The 18,649-nt window shown below is 39.6% G+C and overlaps 1 protein-coding gene across 4 annotated transcripts in view; it reads right to left on the bottom strand.

Annotated features, from left to right (window-relative positions):
• The window catches only part of SGIP1 (SH3GL interacting endocytic adaptor 1), a 204,158-nt gene that overhangs the window by 40,653 nt on the left and 144,856 nt on the right, over positions 1 to 18,649 (bottom strand). For all 4 annotated transcript variants that reach the window (XM_007460090.1, XM_007460089.1, XM_007460088.1 and 1 more), the window contains 3 exons: positions 14,771 to 14,898; positions 13,668 to 13,794; positions 7,511 to 7,570 (listed from right to left, as the gene is read on the bottom strand). In XM_007460090.1, coding sequence (XP_007460152.1) covers positions 7,511 to 7,570; positions 13,668 to 13,794; positions 14,771 to 14,898 — 315 coding nt within the window. The remainder of the gene's footprint in view (positions 1 to 7,510; positions 7,571 to 13,667; positions 13,795 to 14,770; positions 14,899 to 18,649) is intronic.

Here is an 18,649-nt window from a genome sequence, read left to right as displayed (position 1 = left end):
AATAAACAAATGCATCTTAGCTACAGAACCTTCTTGGCCCCTTCCCTTAATTCTCCTCATTCAGTTTGAATGAAAATTCAAAGTATGAAAAATAAAAACATTTCAGAGCTACTAGTAATAAAAAGACATGGAGGAATCTTATATTCATATTATTAAGTGAAAGAAACCAATCTGAAAAAGGCTACACCTTGTATAATTCCAACTATATGAGATTCTGGAGAAAGAAAAACTAGGGAACCAGTAAAAAGATCAGTGCTTGCCAGTGGTTGGGGGACTGGGAAAGAATGAATAAGCAGAGCACAGAGGACTAGGGCAGTGAAAAAACTATGTAGGATATCATAATTACAGATACACGTCATTACACATTTGTCCAAACCAATAGAATATAAAACACCAAGAGTGAACCCTAATGTAAACTATGGACTTTAGGTGACTAACCTGTGTCAATGTAGGTTCATCAATTGTAACAAATGTCCCACTCGGATGAGGAAGGTTGTGCATGTGTGAGGGCAGGGGGTGAATGGGAAATCTCTGTACCTTCCCCTCAACTTTACTTTGAACCTAAAACTGCTCTAAAACATAAAGTCTATAAAAAACCAAAACTAAACCAAAAAGCCTTTCATATCGTGTAGTATGTTAGTAAACCAAACACACACACACACACACACACACACACACACACACACACACACACACAAACTAACTTAACTTGATTTTCCTAATTATCCTACCGGGTGCGTATTATACCTTCCACTTTAAAAATTACAAAACAGAAAACTCAGAGACAGTAATTTCTCAAGATCACATAGTTATTGAGTGGCACAGCGAAGATCTGAATATTATAGTAGTAGGAGCATTTAGTAGGAGCATTATAGTAGTAGTAGGAGCATTTATAACATAACACTAACTCCCTCTGAACCAATTTACCCACTGACTAGCTGTGTTATTTTGGGGAAGTAACCTGAATTCTCAGTGCCTCTGTTTACTCATCTGTAAAGTGTGAATAATGATAGTGTCCACTTCACACAGTTGCTGTGTGGATTACATGAGTTTGTGGCCAGGGAGTAATTAGCAGAAGATGAGAGCCATGGTAAGGGTTTATTGGTGATATTGCATCAGCAGTATTGTATAAGCAGTAGTACTCTGGATATGCTGAATCCAAATAAAATCATCTTTTCACTAAAGGGTACCCTTTGCTTGGTGACTTGGGATAGAAAATGCCACCTACTCTTAAGCTTTCCCACAAGTATTTAATTGGATAGAATTCTGATATAAATTCTATACATTCACGTCATCCCTAGCAACCCATTCATAATTTGGCCTGGACATCAGGGCTAAAACAGGGAGCACTTTGCTGACTACGATGTTAAGAAACACGTATTTGGTCTTTGTCCCAGTTCCTGGCACAGAGCTCCTCAAACCCTTGTGATTTCTTGAGTGAGAGGGCTAGTGGGGGCTTTGGGGTTATTCATAAAAAGTCTCTTTCAACCATACCTGAGTCCATACTAATGAGGTGACTCTTGGAGGATGGGGGCTGGTTGGTTAAAGGGTTGAACTTTCTGTTCCATCTCCCAACCTCTGGAAGAGGAGACAGCCTGGACATTGACTTAATCACCAGTAGTCAATGATTCATGCAACTGTGCCTACGTAATGAGCCTCCCTTAAACCCCCTAAACAATGAGGTTTGGAGAGCGTCCAGGTTGGTGAACACATCAAGGTACTGACAGGGCGGCACACCCAGAGAGGGCATGGGAGCTCCGTGCCTCTACCCCCATACCTCCTCCTAGTCATTTCTTTCATTTGCCTGCGCCTGCGCTGTATCCTCTAGAATAAACGGGTGATAGAAAGTAAAGCTCTTTCCTGAGTTCTGTGAGCTGTGCTAGCAAGTTATCGAAACCCAGGAGGTGGCTGTGGAGAGCCCTCAATTTATAGGCGGTCAATGAGAAGTACAGGTGACTTGTGGGACTTGTGACTGGCGGGTAAAGCGGGGGGTAGCCCTGTGGGACTGAGCCGTGGGGTGTGCCTAACTCCAGGGAGTTACGTCAGAATTGTTCAGTGTGAAGGGAAACACCCCACATGTTTGGTGTCAGGAGTGAGTGGAATAAAGAGAGAGGCTTCTCTTTTACTGACTTTCTTGTCTATCTCCAGCACGACAGTCATACACAAAACATGTGAGCCAAGGCACCTGCCTCAAAGAACAGGAACAAGCGAAATATCAGCATGTTGATCAATCCCAGAGATTTTCAGAACCAGGTCATTAATTTCTCGTGAAGAGGTCGAGTGAGTTCTGAAACCCTCAGCAGATCTGCCTGGTAGAACATTTTGCAGGTTCAGCTCCACTTGAATCTTCTTCAGAGGTTTAGGCTATTTTAAAAACTGCGACCTTCAGTTGTGAATAGAAAGGACTTTCCATTTTATATTGGCAATGTACTTTACATATAAAAATTCAGAATAGCTAGGGAGTGCGATTTTAATATCTTTAATGAAGACAGCCTTGTATCACTGCTTTTTATGTTTCTGTATCGTTGCCCCAACTTAGTTGTACTTAACACTGTGATTTGCAGAGTTGGGTACTTGATAATTTTACTGCATTATTGATTGAAAAGGGCCTACAGTGGGGTAGGGGCAATTAGTGGACACTTCCCTCTTGAAGAATATTGTGAATTTAGCAAAACAGCTGCTTCCCAGAAAATTGGTCATGCCTTTCAATTTTTCTTTCTTTAGTGACTCTCAGATGAATGAATTACTATCCTTCTGGTCATATATGAAAAATTTGACCTGTTTGCTTCTTACAGGATGCTATTACTATTGTCAGGGCAAAGAAAGTTGAGTGGTCCATGACTATGATTATTTTTTAAGCAGGGATATTTAATAACCTACTGAAGGAGGTCAGAAGTTAAAAATATCCAAGTGTTACTTTTTTCACATAGACTACATAATTCCAAAGAGGAAAATGTAGATCCCACTGCATAGAGACATACTTTTCCTCTGTGGGATCTAACCTGGATAAAGAAGAAAACTTGAATGAAGGCTTGGCTAGTGGACTGAACGAGAGTGGGGTGGACATGAGACTAGAGGTTTCAACAAGGTCAAATATAAGTTGTAGCCAGGGGACCAGGAAGCTGGAAGGTTAGGAGAGTTGGAAAAACCTGCCAGCATCACCTGTCTCAAGGGGCTGTTGCAAAGGCTCAATGAGGTCATGGATGCGGAGCAGAGCATCAGCCTCGGTCTCCAGCTAGGAGCCTGGTTTCAATCCCTTCTCTGCCTCTTCTTGGCTGAGTGATCCTGCAAAAGTGACTTATGTTAGCTGAATCTGAATTGCCTCATCAGTGAGTTGTGCAGATGAAATGAGATAGTAGATGAAATGTACTTTTTGCATAGTAAGAACTCAGGTGTTAGTTATTATTATTCATTACTTTTATTACCTCAGGTCCTCTTATTTATTTATTTTCACCCCCAATATGTTCCATTCTCCTTCCCTAGTTTATTTTTTTTCTGTAGAACTTACGCTGTAGATTTTACTTGTTTATCTTTTTACTTTTGATTCTCCACATTAAAATGTAAGCTCCATGGTGACAGGGAATTTTTCCTGTTTTGTTCCCTACAGGGGAGTGCCTAGGACAGTGCTGGCACACAGTAGTACTCACTAAATATTTGTTGAATGAAAGAATCATTGTATAGGAGTATAGGAAGGGGGACACATGGTTAGTTCTGAAATAGCCAAAATGACACTTGTCTATAGGGACCATTTCCAAGATGTGGCCAGAGGTGTGGGTTAATGAGTGGAGGGAAAGTTTATTGGAACTGGAGAAGTCAAGAGGCCCTGGAGCGAGGGTGTAGGGTGGATCATCCCCATCGAATCTATGACACAAAATGAAGCTAGGGAGTGAGGTGGAGACGAGGGTAAAAAGGGGCTGCCAGCATCCCTAAGCCTGTAGATGAACACAGAGGAATGCTCCGTAGTCAGTGGTGGATGGCCGTAAGTAAAAGGTAGAATGAGCAGATGGCTGCTTTCCATTATGGGGAGTGGGAGTTGGAAGTAGCAGTGGGGAGTTGGGAGAACTCGTAGTCCCATGACATAGGGCCCACAGAAGACTGAGGAACTTTCCGTGGAGAGAGCTAGAGGTGAAGAGATGGCCCCTGGAGAGAGCTGGGATGCAGTTAAGGAAACAGGTGGGCGAGTGTGGCAGAGAGCCTGGAAATGCAGAGAAGGGTGTTGCTAAGGACATGACAGTCCCAAAGGCTGGTGGCAGTGAGACTAGTAAACGGGAGCATGGAGCTGTCTCGAGAGAAGAGTGCAAGTGGCTGTATGCACAGAGGAGAGGTGACACTCAAGAATGTATGGTTGTAGGTCGTCTTTTTTTCCATTACCAGATACAAGATGATTTTGTAGTTAAATAAGTTAAACAAAGAGAGGGACAGCACATTTCTGGAAACATCTTGATGTTCAAATGCTCTACAGAATTATTCAAATATCTAACAGTCACATCTTCTACTTGTTATGGAAATATCTTTCCCTTCCTTCCATCTCAGAAGAATACTTGATAGTTTCAGTTGGATATACTCCTGGATGAATGAATTTAAACAGTTACCACCTTTCGTAACCTTCACCATTTTTTTTCAGCTCAACTTAAATAGGTTAAAATTTCAGTGAATTTTTAAAAAATGAAATTGTTTATAAAAGTAAACCACTAAGACAAGCTTTGGAACTCTTCTGAGTTAGAACTATCATCTAATGCTTTTCTATCTCTCTTGTTAAGTTAAATTTGGAGGTGTGAAGCATCTCAAGTTATCTCCAAATAAGTTCATAAGGGAATGTTCATTAGTGAGTTGGTTGATTGGTCAGTGACTCAAACACTCACTGGGTAACCACAATGCCTAGAGCACTGTAAGAACAAAGCAATGGATAAGACAGGCTAAGGTTTTGAACATGATAGAAACACTATTTAGATGCCAACAAATAATAATTTCAAAGCTATTTGGAACAAGTGAGTATTTTGAGCTGGGAATCTTTCTTCCTCTTCTGCATTCCCTGAATAAAGAATTGAAGATAATGATAATTAACATTAATAATAACAAATGTGGGTAAAGCCAGAGTGCCCTAGAAGAATATACTAAAAGTGCTACTCAATAAAACATGTTGAATGACAGTCTTTTGGGAGTTTAAAATTTGGGTAGGGGCACTATTCGCAAGGCATTTTAACATGTCACTGTTTCTATGCCATTTTATCATCACAGCAGGAAATTTAAAAATCATTCCAGGTTGCACTAGCTAAAACTACCTGAGACGAATGTACATAAATGATGAAAACAAAGTTTTCCATTCTTAAAATGTAGCCGTCCTTGTGTCATTTTTAGTTCCGGGGGTAAGGTGTCATTTTTAGTTTCTCTTAAGTCTTCTCTTGAAGTTCACTGTAACGTATTTTCATCTACATGAGCGTTTCTTGATGAGAAGACTAGGGACGCATTTATGAAACAGCTGCTCCTATAGTCCCTTAAGAAGCCTTGCCTATACTTCCCAGCCTTGAGCAAAGTCCAAGACGAAGCTAACACAGAACTAGAGATTCCAATTAATTTCTATTCAACCTCTTTCTTGTATGACTTCTCTTGGCTCAAATTGAGATGCTTAAGGAATTTGGATCTTACTAATTAAAATGGCAATGTTACCAACTTTAGATACCCCAAAATCTACTAACAAATATTTTTTTTCCTAAAAAGAGAAAAAGGGGCTCACATTGTTATTCCATATGTTTATTAATACTTATATTTGATTGATGATGTGGATTTTAAAAACAAACAAACCAACAACCAAAAGTTCTCTTTAGATTGGTATCTTCAGAAAAAGTCTACCTCTCTCTGTTTAAAGAAATCCAAACCAAAACACAAGCAAACCAACCAACAGATACTCTAAAGCCAAAACAAACCACACCAACAAAAAATTATGAAATATATTTTTTGGAGCCCCAGATGTTACTTGAAGGTTGCCGGTAGCATATGGCTTAATTTCCTGGTTAAAGCAGGGTAAACTACAACTTCTACTGTGGCCAGACTGAACCAGAGAAAGGGCCTTTATGTATGCAGGTATTGGCTATAAGTCAGGATCACCAACCTATTCAACCGTAGCTTCTGCTCTGAGATGTGGTGATCAGTAAAAAGACACCTGGGCACTTTTTAATTCCATCTGATTCGAAGAGAAAGTTTAGCAGGTCATAAGTTTGTGGATTTTGCATCTTTGTGGATTTTGCATCACAAAATTAATGGCCTGAGGCAACGAAGTTTTCCCACATCATGTAGAAAATATGCATCTTCCCTTAAAGACTGCCTATCCACCTGTTCTCTGCCTGACCCAGGATAGACATCAAGTATTTGGGAAGCTTTAAATCATACAATATTTCCTGCTGCTACCCAAGCTACTCCAAGCTAAGGACTTCCATCTCTGGGACCATCTTGCAAGGAAAAGTCACTGTTAAGAGAAAAAAGCCACACCACAAAAACTACCTCAAAATCTGTATCAGTCATTCTGATTTTTTACAATTGTGCTAAAACACACACTTAAGAAAGTTCTTTTTGTTGTCGTGAAATATAAAACGTTCAATATTTAGGTTCAATTCTAGAGTAGAATATTTTTTGGCCAACTTTTTATCCCAAGATAAACTTAGCTATTTAAAATCGTAGAAAGCAGAGTTTTAAGTGATATGTGTAAGATAGTCCATTAATTAAGTTGAACTACTTAATTTTTCCTATACAATAGTTTAAACAAGCCATTTTATCAAATGCCTGGCCTGTTAAAATGATTTAGAATTTAAATATAAAACAGAAGAATGCTAATCCTTAATACAGAATACAACAAATTATCCAACATTGAGGTTAGATACCTGACATTATATTTACGTATATTTTCTTTCATCTTCTAAAATGGCAAGTCCAGTGGTAGCTGTCCATTTTACTAGTCATTCCAGTTTCAATTTCCATTTCAGAAGATGTAAGTAGAACTTACTAAAATACTTTTTTTCTTTTCATCACTTTTCTGACCTCCCATGCAGCATGCCTTGTCATAAGAATATTTACACATTTACATTTTACAATAATGGATGTTGTATCTGAAATATTAATTACCCAAAGCAAAGTTAAATTCCAATTCCAACCAAAAATATCCTTATATTTGTTGCATTGCATTTGCAAAAGAGTTAGGAAAGAGCACTGGTTGACAGAGTTAAGTTCCTTGCCCAAAAAAGGTGTTTGTTTTTTTTCAATTTAACACAGTTAATTAAGTAACCAATATTAACTGCAAATTAGCTTTATTTTTTTAATATGAAAAAATCGAAGATCCTACACAAACCAAATTCATGGAATATTTTCTTTAGTATTTAATATTTTCGAAGTAGCCATAGCATTTTTATATAGAAAGTGAGACCAGGTCTTTTGAAGAGAATTGGGATTTAAAAATGTGAATGGGGAAAAGGCACGAGGGGAGGATAAATTAGAATCTGGTATGCTATGCACTACTTACCTTCAAAAGTCAAATAAAACTTTCCTCTGTCAAACCAAACGAGGGAAGGCTGTTCATTCTCTGCATGGCCAGGAGTTGAAGCAGGATGGGAAGGGTTAAGGAGAGGGAGAAAGAAGGACACAGTATGAGTTACAGAGCAGGTCATTAATCTCACTACAGGGGAGGGCAGAGGCACTGCATGCCGTTAGCGTGCAGGAAAAAGGGAAGGCTGGCAATCTATTATTATTATTATTTTGTTTTCAGTTCGGGGAAACAGAAAGCAAAAGCAAAGCTATGGAGGCCTAAAGGGATGGGCACGTGTTGCTGGTGGCTTGGTACTTGGTGCTGGTGCGCATGGAGCAGAAGTCTTCCTGGCCATGCAGGGGCGTCAGCATATTTTAACTGCACTAGTTTGGCCAAACTGTCATTCAGCAATTGTTGTATTTATTTCGTCTTCAATGTCATCCCCTTCTATGTTTTCAAAAAGATAAACTCGGAGTTATAGGTTATATAAAACTTAGCTGAGGTTTTCAATGACAACAGCATTGCATATCAACTGAAAGTTCATGGAAGATGTCATATTTCTTCCATCCCCTCCCCTGGAATCACCTTAGGCATCCAGACACAAAACACCCTTTACCTACGTACCAAAGAAAAAACAAGATTACTAATGGTGCTCTACTATATTTTTAATTAGAAAGCCGTCACTGGACATGTAATTCTGAGCAGTTAAATTATTCCTCCTTCTGTAAATTCACGAAGCAATAGCATCTCACCTTTTTTGAACCTTTTCACTGAGAAACTGTCATGCAACCTGCCGCTTATAAAATGTTCACTCAAAAAACATTTCAGTGGCATGAGTTCCACGATGAACAAACAGTAAATAGACGGTGCATCTGATCGGCACTGGACACTCATGAGGCGAGGAGCATGTCCATGAAGTTGAGCATTCAGATGGCATAAGGGCTTGGATTTTTAAAGTCTAGATATCTAGAGATCACTCGGCTAGCACCATACCTGCAGGCGTTTCACAGCGCCTTTCAAACGAGGGCAGTTTGTCATAAAAAACATCATCTTCTGACACTACGAACCAAAGAAATATAAAGGAATGGAAAACAAAAACACAAATACAAATCTCAAATGAAATCAAGCAACACACTTTACTGATCGAAACACAGGAATGATTTTAATGGAAAAGGAAACAAAACCTAAGACACTGAGATTATGGAAAGGGTATTAAAAAGTGATGTGCTTTATTTCATGATGAGCCTATGAGAAGAAATGGAAATCTTAAAAATGCCAGATTTTAGCATCTGTGAATTCACTGAAGTCAGCACCATGGAAGAAATCACACCCCCACCTTTTCAGGGAGTTGTTAAAAGCACTATCATTAATAATTGACTCGTGCAGGTGTATTTCACTCAGACAATTCTCAAGTGGCTAGACATATATCCATCAACAGAACTTCCGGACAGAGCACTGACAGCTCAATGGGATCACCCAGCATGCACCTTCCTCCCCATGGGGAAAGAGGAAGCTTTTAATGAGACCCTAAAAATGCAACAGTATGAATCTGAGGTCCCTGAATGAAGTATCCCATTTCAACTTCATCAATATCCAAATTCAATTTGCCTTTTGCACCTGTCCTTGGTAGTTATGGATTGTTAATTTTGAACAGCATTATTGTAATTCCATCTTTGGCTATGGTATCAGGCATGGCCAAATGTCTTTGTAAACTGGTCACAACAGTTGCTCTGAATCCCAACTGTTCTGGATCTCTGTACACGGTCTCCCTCCTCACCAACAAACAAATGTAGACAATTGAAGTTTTATTCTATGTGATTTAGATCAATCAATGCCACATGTCTGAAGGGTATTATTATAACTTTAATAGAAAATTGAATAAATTCTGTACAAAGACTGGTAAGGGAGAATCTTCCCTAGAACGCAGAGAAGATAAGGAAATGGATGAGGGTAGTAAAATTATTTCAAAAACTCTGCGTCTTGGAAAATATTCTACTAGCTTGCCTCCTTAGACTTAGTGAATAAGGCAGGGAAACTATTTCTTCGTCAATTCTTAAGGCTCTAGGATAGTACCTGTCAATCAGCTTTTAATATACATGTGGCTTCCTTGGTGGCTAGAATAAGTGAATGCAACTCCTATAATATCTGTAGGAGAGGAATAAGAACTGGCCCTAAGAAGGATACCCCATAATATCTCCAGAAAATAGGACACAAAAAAGTTACATTGGCAAAAACTGAATGTAACAGTGCCTTTTCATACCTATTAGTGGGGAATGGTGGAGAATATTCCTTTCTTTTGAAGAACTAATTTTCTGTTTACAATCTCCTTAAAATGAGGAGCCGCCAATACTGTCATTTGTTCTTTGAGCTGAAGTTACGAAAGAATGGTTTGTAAGGGTTGAACAGGGTGGCTATCATTTTTTATTGTGGTTGTAGACATTGAGCGCTTAGAAGAAAACATACTAAATAAATCAGAGAACTTAAAAAATGGGTGGCTGCATAGCTCTGTGCTTAATTTAAATAAGGGCAACACTCAAATCAAGTACAGAAGAAAAATTTCCTTAAGAACTAACCATGGAAATTGCCTCAGATTGATATGAGATGGGGAAGTCAGTACTGGAGACAGGTTTTTCCCACAAAAAAAAAAAAAAAAAAAAGGCAGAAGGAAAAAAATACTAAAGTGTGAGAATTTAAAATTGGGATCAAGAATATCCACCTCTGGGCTTCCCTGGTGGCGCAGTGGTTGAGAGTCCGCCTGCCAATGCAGGGGACGCGGGTTCGTGCACCAGTGTGGGAAGATCCCACATGCCGCAGAGCGGCTGGGCCCGTGAGCCATGGCCGCTGAGCCTGCGTGTCCGGAGCCTGTGCTCTGCAACGGGAGAGGCCAGAACAGTGAGAGGCCCGCGTACCGGAAAAAAAGGAAAAAAAAAAAAGAATATCCACCTCCAAAGGTCTTTCTTTTTATCCAGAATAATTGATGTTAATACAGGTATATTTTTTAAAAAGCTTATCTAAGTCAGAATTGCCACCCAGCTTAGACAGACAAAGACTTGGAGGAAATATTTTAAGTTTTAAATGCTATGGTTAATATTCCTGTACTGAATACAAATCACTTTTGCTCAAAGATCTACACCAAAGGAAGCATCAAAGTCCATCTGATGCTTCTTTGGTGCCCGTAAATGATTACCTTTCATTCATTACAGATTCCTGAGATGTTAAAGATGTAATTTAAAAATGCATAATTAACAGTGAAGGAATATAATTCATAGTGAATTTAACAATGAAGAAAAATTGTCTTCATGGTGGTCTTTTTGCATTGGGGTACCAAAGGAAGGTTTTGCAAACATCGAAAAAAATGACTATCACCTATAGAAATAAGAAACAAATAATAAATTGGATATATACAATTAGAGATAACTCCCTGTTTATCTCTATCTCTAAATGTCTAGGAATTTGTTTCTTACATTAGAATAACTTTAAACACTTCCTTTATTCACATAATATTAATAGGATTCTTCCCCCCAAATCACATAGTGAAGGTCCAGTGAGCTTTGTTCAGTACAAAAGGAGTTTATTGTATTTCATTGATTCTACTATGTGTACTTTTTAAACTCTCTGGAATTGGGATGGGTCTTAAAATCAATATGATAAGAAAGTATTGTACCTCAACTGGCAGCTTTCTCCGCCCTTTCTCAGTCATATAGAAAATAATAGTGCATCTTCTGATTGAAGGTAACTTAAATTCAGTGACATACAGTTGCAAAGGGACTCTTCATTATTTGCATGTGACAATGCACAGAAAGTCCTGTTTTTAATTTGGCATCAGATTTACTACTTTATAATCACAGGTCTCATGAAAAAGATTTTACGCCCAAAGTCTGGCAGGAACGGATTCTTACTTGAATTGTTGTGTAGGAAGATCACACATGCTCTTAAAAATTTAATCCTTGAATTATATTAAACTTTGCAATAAGCAAGTACAAATAATAAGTATCCAGTTTCTGCCACACACATCCCAATTTTGGCACAAGTGTCACAGGAAATGTCAGAAAAGTATCTTGGTGGGGGGAGGGAAATATTGAGCCATCCATGTCAGGAATTTGCTGCTGAAATTCTATCTCCCCCAAGCCATCTGATTACATTAAGTTGATGTTCCAAGGCAGTCATGAACAGTCAACACCTTAGTGCTGAACAGCCAAAGCACATCCTCTCCAAAAAGAGATAAACAACGCTACACAAGGTGCTGCTGGGCGGTGGTTGACAATGTATTTACTTCAGAGAGAAACGGCTGTCAGGTGACCCACAGCAGCAGGAAATAAAGAACAAGAGAGTGAGGAAGATGAAACCAAACAAAAATAACAGACCCAAACAGATAAAATCAGAATGCTCCTCAGCAATGAAGCAATGTGACCAGCCTCTCAGGTGGCTTTTTTCTCTTTTTAGCCCCTCTGTGGTTCATTTTAAAAGAATGCATACTAGCTGTGTTAAGAATCAGAGTCACTGGCCAGGATTTGAGATTTCTGCAGCAGGGTGCATGAGAACACATGGTACAAAACGTGGCCACAGGTCAAATGCTCTGTGTGTGCAATTTTCTCTATGAATCTCAGTGAGATGAAGGAATAGGTTAGATGGTCATCTGAGGTCACTTGAGGTCTGCTTTCTGAGTGACAGTTTATTATCCTTACTTTCCTCTCTGGACCACCAGGAAAATCACAGAGTGAGTGGAACAAATGACCTTGAGGAAAAAACAACAGAAAAACAACAGAGCAGGAGTGGGGGAAATGGCTGTAGCAATCAAGAGTATTAAAAAGAGTTCAAAAATAAGGTTGGAAGTTACAGAAAAGACAAAACAAAACAGCGACAACAACAAAACCCAGAGAGAAACTAGCTAATAGGCATCTAAAATTAGGGAGCCCTGAATTGCCCCAGCTGATGATGCAGATAAAGAATAGACATGGTTATACAAATGATGTTAAATATCTGTCTGTTAAGGAATCATATGAAATTGGATAGCTGGCTATATTTTCACCAAATTTGAAGAATTCTTTGGGGCTGATCTGATTAAAAATGTAGAGCACGTGATATGGTCGAAATTCTCTCTGGGGGCCTAAGAGGCACACCTTAACTTATTTCCCTGGGAAAAGAGGGATTTCTTCTCCAGAAGAGCTTCAGGCTTTGATCAAATTACTCCTCACATGGGCAACTCTGTAGTGTGCTCTTTTTTGGCAAGTAGCAGCAGGAATTTATTTAGCTTTGGTTAATGACTCTCCCAAGCAATGCAGCATGAGCCAGCTGGTTTATAATATGGGAGACTTGGAGGGCATTCAGACAATAAAGGAAGACAATGGGAAAAAATGGAATGGGAAAGCCCAGGTCAGAGATACCATGCAAACATGAGAGAGGCAGCAGGAGCTATGGAAGGTGGGTAAAGAGGTGTAGACAGAGACCGGCCTTGGGAAGAGGGAAGACGCTCCAGGCAAAAAGAGGCATTTAAACCTGGGAAAACCATCCAGCTGAGCAGCCATTCGCAACTCTTCATTTCATCACACCATAAGGAAAGAGGCACAAAGGCATTTACTGAAAATGCCAGCAATGACTTATTTCTTGGGGAAAATTGACCGCACATCACTGAAAAGCACTACAAAAAATGTCGAAAAGTTTTCTCACGTCCCACAGTGCCCATGTTTATACCATCTGTCAACATAAGGAGAACCAAAGTGATGAAGAAATGAAAGCTTCAAGAAAATAAAAGTTCTAAATTTTGTGATTTCTGATGAGCTACACGGTTGGAATTAAAAAAAAAAAACATTCCCCCCTCAATGGAGACTTTTCTCATTATAAGAAATAATATCTAAATCATAGGATCTTATTTGACGATTTCTTCTTTACTTTTATGAATAGCTCTGCATGGAACTAGCATAAGAGAATTCCTGCAAAACACAGGTGTTCACATTCTTTTCTTTGCTTATTTGCTTACTTAAAGCACTTTGCCTTCTTTGCTGAGAAGGTGCTTTTAAAAGAAGAGCCAGATGATAGTAGCAAAACACACAGCAAAACAACTTTGATCAGAAACATAGGGCGTTAGGGTTTTCAGATCATAAATAATAGCCAGTCAAAACCACAAACAGATTAGAAGAGAGGAGATAATTTTTACCAACTGTCGGGGTGGTGGCTGCACTCAAGGAATTGGTGGACGATATTGAAGAAGTGCTCTCAGCCCGGGCTAGGGGTGCTATGGGGGGAGGGCTGGAAGAATGGATGGGAGGGCTGAAAGGTCGGGGCTGCAGGGAGAAGAAAAGAAATGGAAAGTTAGATTCACAGGTCTGCCCTCCATATTCTTAGTGTCTCCCGGCCCCAGATATGACAACTCAGGCTCTTAAAAGAGAACAGGTGGCACCATTTTTACACTGAAGTTGATTATATCTGTACAGGAGCTTGTGGATGGAGCTAGAGGAACCGTCAACCGTAATGTGCTGCACTCAACAGGAACATCACATCTAGAGAAGCTGAGGTCTGGGGTGTGGTCAGTGATGTTTCAGGAGGATGGCCTCTTATGCCCCCAGGAACTAAGCAAGTAACATAATGTGAGAGCTTATACCCACTGAAAGATATTTGAATACAGAATACTGTACTGTGCTAGCTAAACTAGATATCAGGGACATCACCAGTCTGTGACTACTGTGTGCAGATACCAAAGAAATTTACCTCTGCCAGAAGTCTCTTCATTGTTCACACAGAATGTTTCCCACCCCTCAGCCTTAAAACATGATGCAAGAAACGTCAGAAAAAACTCATTGGGTCATACCACCCTCCTTTATATTCACATAGTGTGCCTACCACCAGTAACTTCTCTGTAGTCCGGGGACAGAAATCAGGACTTGCCCTCCCTCGGAATCTTCCAAAATCAGATAAATATGGTGAAAGGAAACACCTCCCCTTCTAAAGGATTTAGCACAATTGAGCATATTATTATCTTAATTTTCATCAAACCCACTGTAGAAGAACTAAGGGCCCCAGGATCCTATTCCTACTATTTTCGACCTTGGCTTGAAAGATGGTAGAGATTTGAGGGCAACTGAAATGTACACTCTGATTGCAGTGACTGTCTTTCAGAGGTCACCTGTCAGGGCCATTTGTACAAGCACTGTAAGTAAGACTTAGACCTGAAGTTGAGATGACCCATGTTCAGGCACTTGGACTCCTGTTTGTCATTCCCACTGGATGTTTCTGAGCAGGCCAGGGCAGAAGGGAACATACCACATCTCCGACTCCAGGCTTCCCTGGAGGTAGCTTTGGCCGAGACGGAGGCCGGGGAGGAGGTGGAGGTGGGGTCGTGGTGCTGCAAAGAACCAAGGGGGTGGCTGGCCGAGCAGGGGATGATGCACCTGAAAAACAAGCTGGTGTTAAAAATGGCTAGGAACGCAGGTGGCCAAAAGTGCTGTCATCGCTGGATCCCGCCTTCCCCATTCCCCAACACAGTGTCAATCACAGCCATTTTTTTCACCTCAGCAGTTAGTACAGTCAACTCTGTAGCACATGGGGTTTGGGTCACAGCCATTTTTTTCACCTCAGCAGTTAGTACAGTCAACTCTGTAGCACATTGGGTTTTGGTTTTTTTTTTTTTCAATAAAGAAAAAAAATCACTAGGTTGATGGCAGAAGCTGAAGCTCATTGCCTTTTGTTGTCATGTGACACCCAGTGAAAGGTAAATCCTTTTATTACTCCCTGTGAAAGAAAATGTATTCTTAAGACCCTTTTGGCTGGGTGGGTGGGTATCCTTCATTTTGACCATGGTACACACCAAACTTATGATAAATTCTCTTGATTTTTGCATATTCAGAATTTATTTATGTCCAAGATGAAAATGGAGGTTAGAACTTGAAAAAAAAAGATTTTTCACATTATATGTATATATACATATACATAAATATGTGTGTGTATATATATATATATATATATATATATTTATGTATATAAAGCACAGAAGAGATGTATCCTTCTTACTGTGCTTCAGGATATGAGTGCTAACTTCATAAATGTAAGCAAACACTTGATGGTAAGCAAAGGACAAAATGTAAGAAAGTAAATTAGATGGTACGTGCATACTTTGTGTGTAGAATCTTAACAGAAACCCATTGAATTTAGAGGATTTTATTTTTCAAAGGAGGCTAGGTAGGAATCTGTCTGTGTAGAGGATGCCTGCGATGATTTTTGTGATGATTTTTAAAAGAGCCCTTGGATTTACTTTTCTGGCTGTCAATGACAAGCATGTGAAACACAGAGGACACACAGAGGTTGGCATGCACGCTGATGAGCACACCAGAGAGGTCTCTAGACTCAGGGGTCTGCCTGTCTTCAGTCATCTGTCCGGGATACACAGGTAAACTACTTGGCTAACAACCTTAAGAAAGTCAAATCAATATTCCAAACTGTTCTTGTTCAGTCAGAGAAGTTCCAACTACTCCTGAGGTTTTTTTCATTTGATTAGAAGCACAGGTATCAGATCACTCCAAGAAAAGTCTAAGAAATTGTGCCCCAGGAAAATATCTGCCCCCACCTAGCCTCCCCTCCAACATGTCACAAAACTCTGCTCTCTGGAGAATCCTAGACCAGCACCTCCATGTCCAGATTTTCAGATTCTCAAGGAGCTTTGGAGTTGAGCAGCAAAACCCATCACCTCAGCATCTGCTCCCATCTTAGGCATGTCCTGGAGGTGAAAATCTTGCTCCTTTGTTTGAACAATTTGAAATGTTGAGTGCATTGTGTTTCTCTGTGTTGCTTATTCTAAGTGTGGTTTCATTGGTGCAAAACCCTACTAATTATTACCACCCATCCCTACTGATAACTCCTATCCACCACTACCAACTTTTTATTGTATACTCACTTTTTATTTTATTGGGCCAGCATCTATGTTAGGCATTTTACGTGCATTATCTTATTTTATCTCCACAATAAGCTTTGGAGGAAGGTACTTCTGTCTCAGTGGAAAGTAAAGCTCAGAGATATTCAGTAACTTGCTCAAGGTCATGTAGCTCAAATGGTCTATGTAACTACAAAGCCTGAGCTTTTAAATGCAGTGTCTTGTAGCTTTAGGTGGACCTTAGCCCCATATTTTGCACAAAGGTCTTCTTTTCGCATGGACAGACTGCATACTTTTCTCTCAATATAAATGTTCTTAGTCTTTGGCTAATCTTCTCTGAATAAAAGGATAGGGTATATTTTGACAGGTCCCACTACAAAGTTTTCTTTATACCCAGGATGTTTTCAGAAAACAGAAGTGACAGCAAAGAGATGGGAAATAAATCTTTACACAGCAAAGTCTTTGTCAGGAAGTTTATGGAGCTTTTTTGAGGGTTCTATTTTGCTGGAAAACCATGCTATAGGAGTGGGTCAAAATGTCTATCCATGGGTCTATTTCCAAGAAATAGTCTTCTGAGTCAATCTCAGGAAAAGGTCAGCTGCTTATCCTTTTTCTTACAAGTTCTAGAAGGGAAATTTTAAAATCCAGTTTCAGTAATACTTGGAAAACCAGTAAGGAGTTGTCACCGAGGCAGTGTGGAATACTGAAAAAAACTGATGAAAAGTCGGATGACCTGAGGTCTGGCCCTGCCCACCTCTTATCAGCTGTGGGATCTTGACTTCTCTGAGCCTCAGCTTCCTGTTTTAAAAAAAATAAGACATGTTTCTACTTTGCAAAGGGGTTGTCACAATTGGAATGGACAATGCTTATTAAAGTATTTACTAAACTATAAAATACTACACAAATGGAAGGCAGTTGATGATGGTAAAGATTGTTTTTTGATACAGGTACAACTAGAAGCAAGGAAAAAAGTGGCTAGTTAACTGGTTTCCTTTTCCTTTTAGGGCACCTTTTCTTTACAGTTTTACTCACTTTTTCTTTACTGAATTGATTTCATTGATTCGTTGTGCAGTTAGAAGATACCAAGGGAGTGTTTAAGAAGCAAAACCTGCTTGACAGAACCCACACATTCAGCAGAGAGTAGTCAGGGCCTAAGGAGTATTTCACAACTGTACTAAGGCTTCACACGATTTTGTGAGATTACACAATTATTTTGTATTGCAAGAATATAGAGGGTTATTATTTGTACATCTCTATCCTCATTCTTCTACCTCCAATTATACTTTCATTTTCCCTTCAGGCAGTGTTTATCCCCAAGAACAATGCTGGAAAATAACTGGACAACATTGTTTAACTTTAAAAATCACATGCACATCATTTGAGTTCTGTGAGTTCAGAAAAGTTGGCAACCATTGACATGCTCTCAATCCATCTGCTGCTCTCAACCTGGAGTTCGATCATAGCTCTGGTATGAGAGCCGCATAAGGATGACTTCAACTTTCATCTCTCTTTGTGTGTGTGTGTGTGTGTGTGTGTGTGTGTGTGTGGGGGGGGGGAGGGGAGGGGGGGGGGAGAAGTGGTAAATCGAATCCAACAGACCTGAGGTCGGACAGATACTGGCTTTGCTATTTGTTGCTTTGTAACGGTGGCAAGTCCTATCTTTCAGCATCCGTTTCCTTATCTGTAAAATGAGGCTAGTGCATCACAGTGTTGTGCAGGAGAATCAAATGAATTAAAATACATGCACTTCGAAATATGAAAAGAAGCAGTCTTTCCCAACTTGTGCTCCTTAGGGTGCAATTATACCATTGCTTTCAAGAAAGTATTAAACACATGTGGGAATGGTTTCACACTGCATTTCTTTTTTTTGGTGACCAGCACATTAAAAGACCTAAAGCAATACTGTCCAACAGAGCTTTCTGCAATGATGAAAATGTTCTGGAACAAGTGCTGTCCAATAAGATAACCGTTAGCCACATGTGACCACTGAGCACTGAATTGTGCCTACTGCAACTAAATAACTGATTTTTACTTTTAATTTTAATTAATTACCATTAAGATTAAAATAGCCCCATGTGCCTAGTGGCTTCCATATTGGACATGTAGTTACGAAATATATTTGTTCAGTTCAACCCCAGGTAGCTCAAAGTTATTTGCTTATGGGGGGTTGTATGTGTGTGTCTGTTTGTGTTTAACATGCTTTACTATTGCTTTAGTTTCCCCATTCGGGAAACGTTGCACTGAACGTTCTATCTTTACAGACACCTCTCTTTCCC

Source organism: Lipotes vexillifer, unplaced genomic scaffold (genome assembly GCF_000442215.2).
Source record: "Lipotes vexillifer unplaced genomic scaffold, Lipotes_vexillifer_v1.1 scaffold134, whole genome shotgun sequence".
NCBI lineage: Eukaryota > Metazoa > Chordata > Mammalia > Artiodactyla > Lipotidae > Lipotes > Lipotes vexillifer.
This window is presented reverse-complemented; position numbering and strand designations above follow the sequence as displayed.